The 3,092-nt window shown below is 49.4% G+C and overlaps 1 protein-coding gene across 1 annotated transcript in view; it reads left to right on the top strand.

Moving 5' to 3' along the window:
• The window catches only part of SPAG1 (sperm associated antigen 1), an 87,183-nt gene that overhangs the window by 76,242 nt on the left and 7,849 nt on the right, over nt 1–3,092 (top strand). The window contains exon 16 of the mRNA XM_010863556.1: nt 2,066–2,192. Within this exon, the coding sequence (XP_010861858.1) occupies nt 2,066–2,192 (127 nt within the window). The remainder of the gene's footprint in view (nt 1–2,065; nt 2,193–3,092) is intronic.

Raw genomic sequence — 3,092 nt, 5'->3', positions numbered from 1 at the left:
TCCCTGGTGTGAGGTCTCCCTGGTGTGAGGTCTCCCTGGTGTGAGGCCTCCCTGCCCCTCCCTCCCTGGTGTGAGGCCTCCCTGCCCTTCCTTGCCTGGTGTGAGGCCTCCCGGCCCCCTCCCTCTCTGGTGTGAGGCCTCAACCTCCAGAGTGGGACCGGGAATCAGCTGTCTTGCATGCTAGTGTCTCCAGTGCCCCTTTCCTCTTGAAGTACTGAGGGCAGGGTCCGTGTCTTCTCGAGTGTAGTCGGGATGAGCCGAGTGTTCCAGAACAATGCTCACGTTATGGTGAAAAAGGTAGTTACCTGGAATACAGTGATTGGGGATTTTTTAGGTAGTAGAGAGTCTTCAGTGACAAGGACGAGTAAGGTATGGTTTCTAAAGAATAGTGACTCGGCGTGGGGTTTTGTAGCTGTTTCAGAAAATGTTTTAAACTTGTCACTGTTTTTTGGCCATGTTTTCCTCTTTTTGGCGACCTTCTTTTGTGAAAAGTTCTCGTTCTAAACCAGCAGGTATTTTTCTGCCCATCTCCTGTTTGGCCTTTGTGGTCTTGGGCGTCAGTGGCCTCTTAATTTTCCCCAGAGACTGCCTCCCCTCTCCTGCAGACTGCTCGCGTGCCTGGCACTCCTCTGCTCCTTAAGGTTTTCTTTTCTTTTTTTTTTAGCCTTTTCTTTTCCTGCTGTTCTTGGGTTTCTAAAGGTGTAGATCTCTTTTTCGCTCGAATATCCTCTGGCCCATTTCATATTCTCCCCAGCTCCATTTACCACCTTCCAGTTCTGAGCTCCACATCTCTGTGGACATGAGTTTGAGCAAGCTCTGGGAGTTGGTGATGGACAGGGAGGCCTGGCGAGCTGCAGTCCACGGGGTCACAAAGAGTCGGACACGACTGAGCGACTGAACTGACTGATCTCTGTCTCTGAGCCCTGGACCTGAGCGCCGCCGCCCTGCCTTCTGTGCTCATGATGGGTTCTCACCCCTGACCCACGCCTCCCTCGTCAGTCCATGCAGCGCAGGTGTCCTGACTTCTAAACTCTTCTAGGACTTCTAAACTCCTTTCCATCCCCCCTCCCCATCAGTCCTGCTCTGGCTGTCACCAACTCCCCCTCACCGTCTGCCGCACCCTCCCGGTGTCCCCGGCCCAGCCTCGTCCCCTCCGATTCTCCACTTGGCAGCTAGAGTGACCGTCCCCAAACACAGTGAATGGGTCCACCTCTGTTTAAAAACCCATCGTGCGTACTAAGTTGCTTCAGACTCCATGGACAGTAGCCCGCCAGGCTCCTCTGTCCATGGGATTCTCCAGGCAAGAATACTGGAGTGGGTGGCCATGCTCTCTTGCAGGGGATCTTCCTGACCCAGGGATCGAACCTGTGTCTCTCACGTCTCCTGCATTGGCAGGTGGGTTCTTTACCACTAGCACCACCTGGGAAAACCTTAAAAACCCATCACCAGACTCCATTAAGTGCTGGATAAAGCTCAGCCTCCTGCCAGGCCCTTCCTGTCTGGCCTCCCCTTCCCCAAACTTCCCCTACACTCCTGCCATAGGTAGCGCCAGGAGCGCCACGTTCTCTGTCACTGTTGAAGTCTGCGCGGGCTGTGCGCCCGCCCTCCATCTTAAGTCTCAGCCCAGCGCCTTCCCATTGGATAATACTCGCTGCGCACGTACTCTGGGCTTCAACTTGAATGTCCCTTCTTCTGGGAAGTCTTCCCTGACTGTCTTTTCACTTCAGCTTCACCACGTCTGAAGAGATTCTCAGCTCTGTGTTCCCAGAGCATCCTTTACAGATTTCATTGCATTTGCTTCTTTTGATAGACTGTCTCTTCCCCTAGACTGCAGCCTCCTTGAGGGCCTGGACTGTTTTGATTGCAGTGGTATCCCCAGGGTCCCTAATTCCAAGTATTGCCAGAAAATGGCATCGCTGGAGAAAAAAATGTTAGGTTTCAATTGCAGCAGCTGTGTTATAGAAACAGACTTATTTAGTTATTTTCTGATTTCTATTAGCTGCCCCAGTTTATGGATATGTTGTTTTTACCTTTGATGATGCTGAGTTCCATTTCATTACACCAGAGCCCTTTGTTACTTGAAGCTGGGCCAATTTGAAGAGGCAAAGCAGGACTGTGACCAGGCCCTTCAGATGGATCACGGGAATGTGAAAGCTTGCTATAGACGAGCACTTGCTCACAAAGGGCTCAAGGTGAGGAAACCTTCGTTTTCATATGTCAGGGTCATCTCTGAACAAATCACATGCTTTCGATGAACATAAATTACGGGCTTGAGGAATGGGTGTGGCAGTATCCTGGGGTTTAAGCCTGGTTCCTTACCCACCAATCCTGAAATCTAGGAAGATGCCGCAGATTTCTAAGATTCCTTCCAGCTCAAGAATGAGGATTTATTTCCTGATTTTCTAAGGAGTGTCGTTAGTTAGAATAGGTCCAGTTTAAGGGACAGGAATGTTTGCTGAGTTACTGAAGGCCCCCGGCAGTGCTGCTGGATTCCTCGGGCAGAGGGCTGGGGTTGTCTGTGGCGGGGCGGGGAGGAAGGAATGGAACAGAAGAGGTTGTTCACCCATGGACACTGGCAGAGACGCGGCAGAGGCCAGGGGGTTCATGTGATTTGAGCCTTAAACTGGCAAGTGGTCCCTAGGAGGCCATAGGACCGCATTCTTCTCCAAGAAAACCACACCATTATTTTCAAAGACAGTTTATATAATTACACTTTTCTTGACGCTGCTGCTTCTGTGTGGAAAAGTGAACATTCTCATTTGTAGAAAATAACAACACAAGGAAAACTCAGAACATCCTGGGAAATAGCATTTCCTGCAATGGTATTTTTAAAGAATCTGATTAAAGTTTAATACAATGAAGTTCACACATTGTACAGGTCATTGACTTTTCTTTCTTCTTTAAATTTATTTTTTAATCGAGATATAATTGACATTTTATATTAGTATCAGATGTACAGCATAGTGATTTGATCTTTGTATGTATTGTGAAATGATCAGATGATCACAGTATGTTTAGTTCACCATACAGCTGCTGCTGCTGCTAAGTCGCTTCAGTCGTGTCCGACTCTGTGTGACCCCATAGACGGCAGC

Source organism: Bison bison, unplaced genomic scaffold (genome assembly GCF_000754665.1).
Source record: "Bison bison bison isolate TAMUID 2011002044 unplaced genomic scaffold, Bison_UMD1.0 scf7180017864491, whole genome shotgun sequence".
Lineage (NCBI taxonomy): Eukaryota > Metazoa > Chordata > Mammalia > Artiodactyla > Bovidae > Bison > Bison bison.
This window is presented reverse-complemented; position numbering and strand designations above follow the sequence as displayed.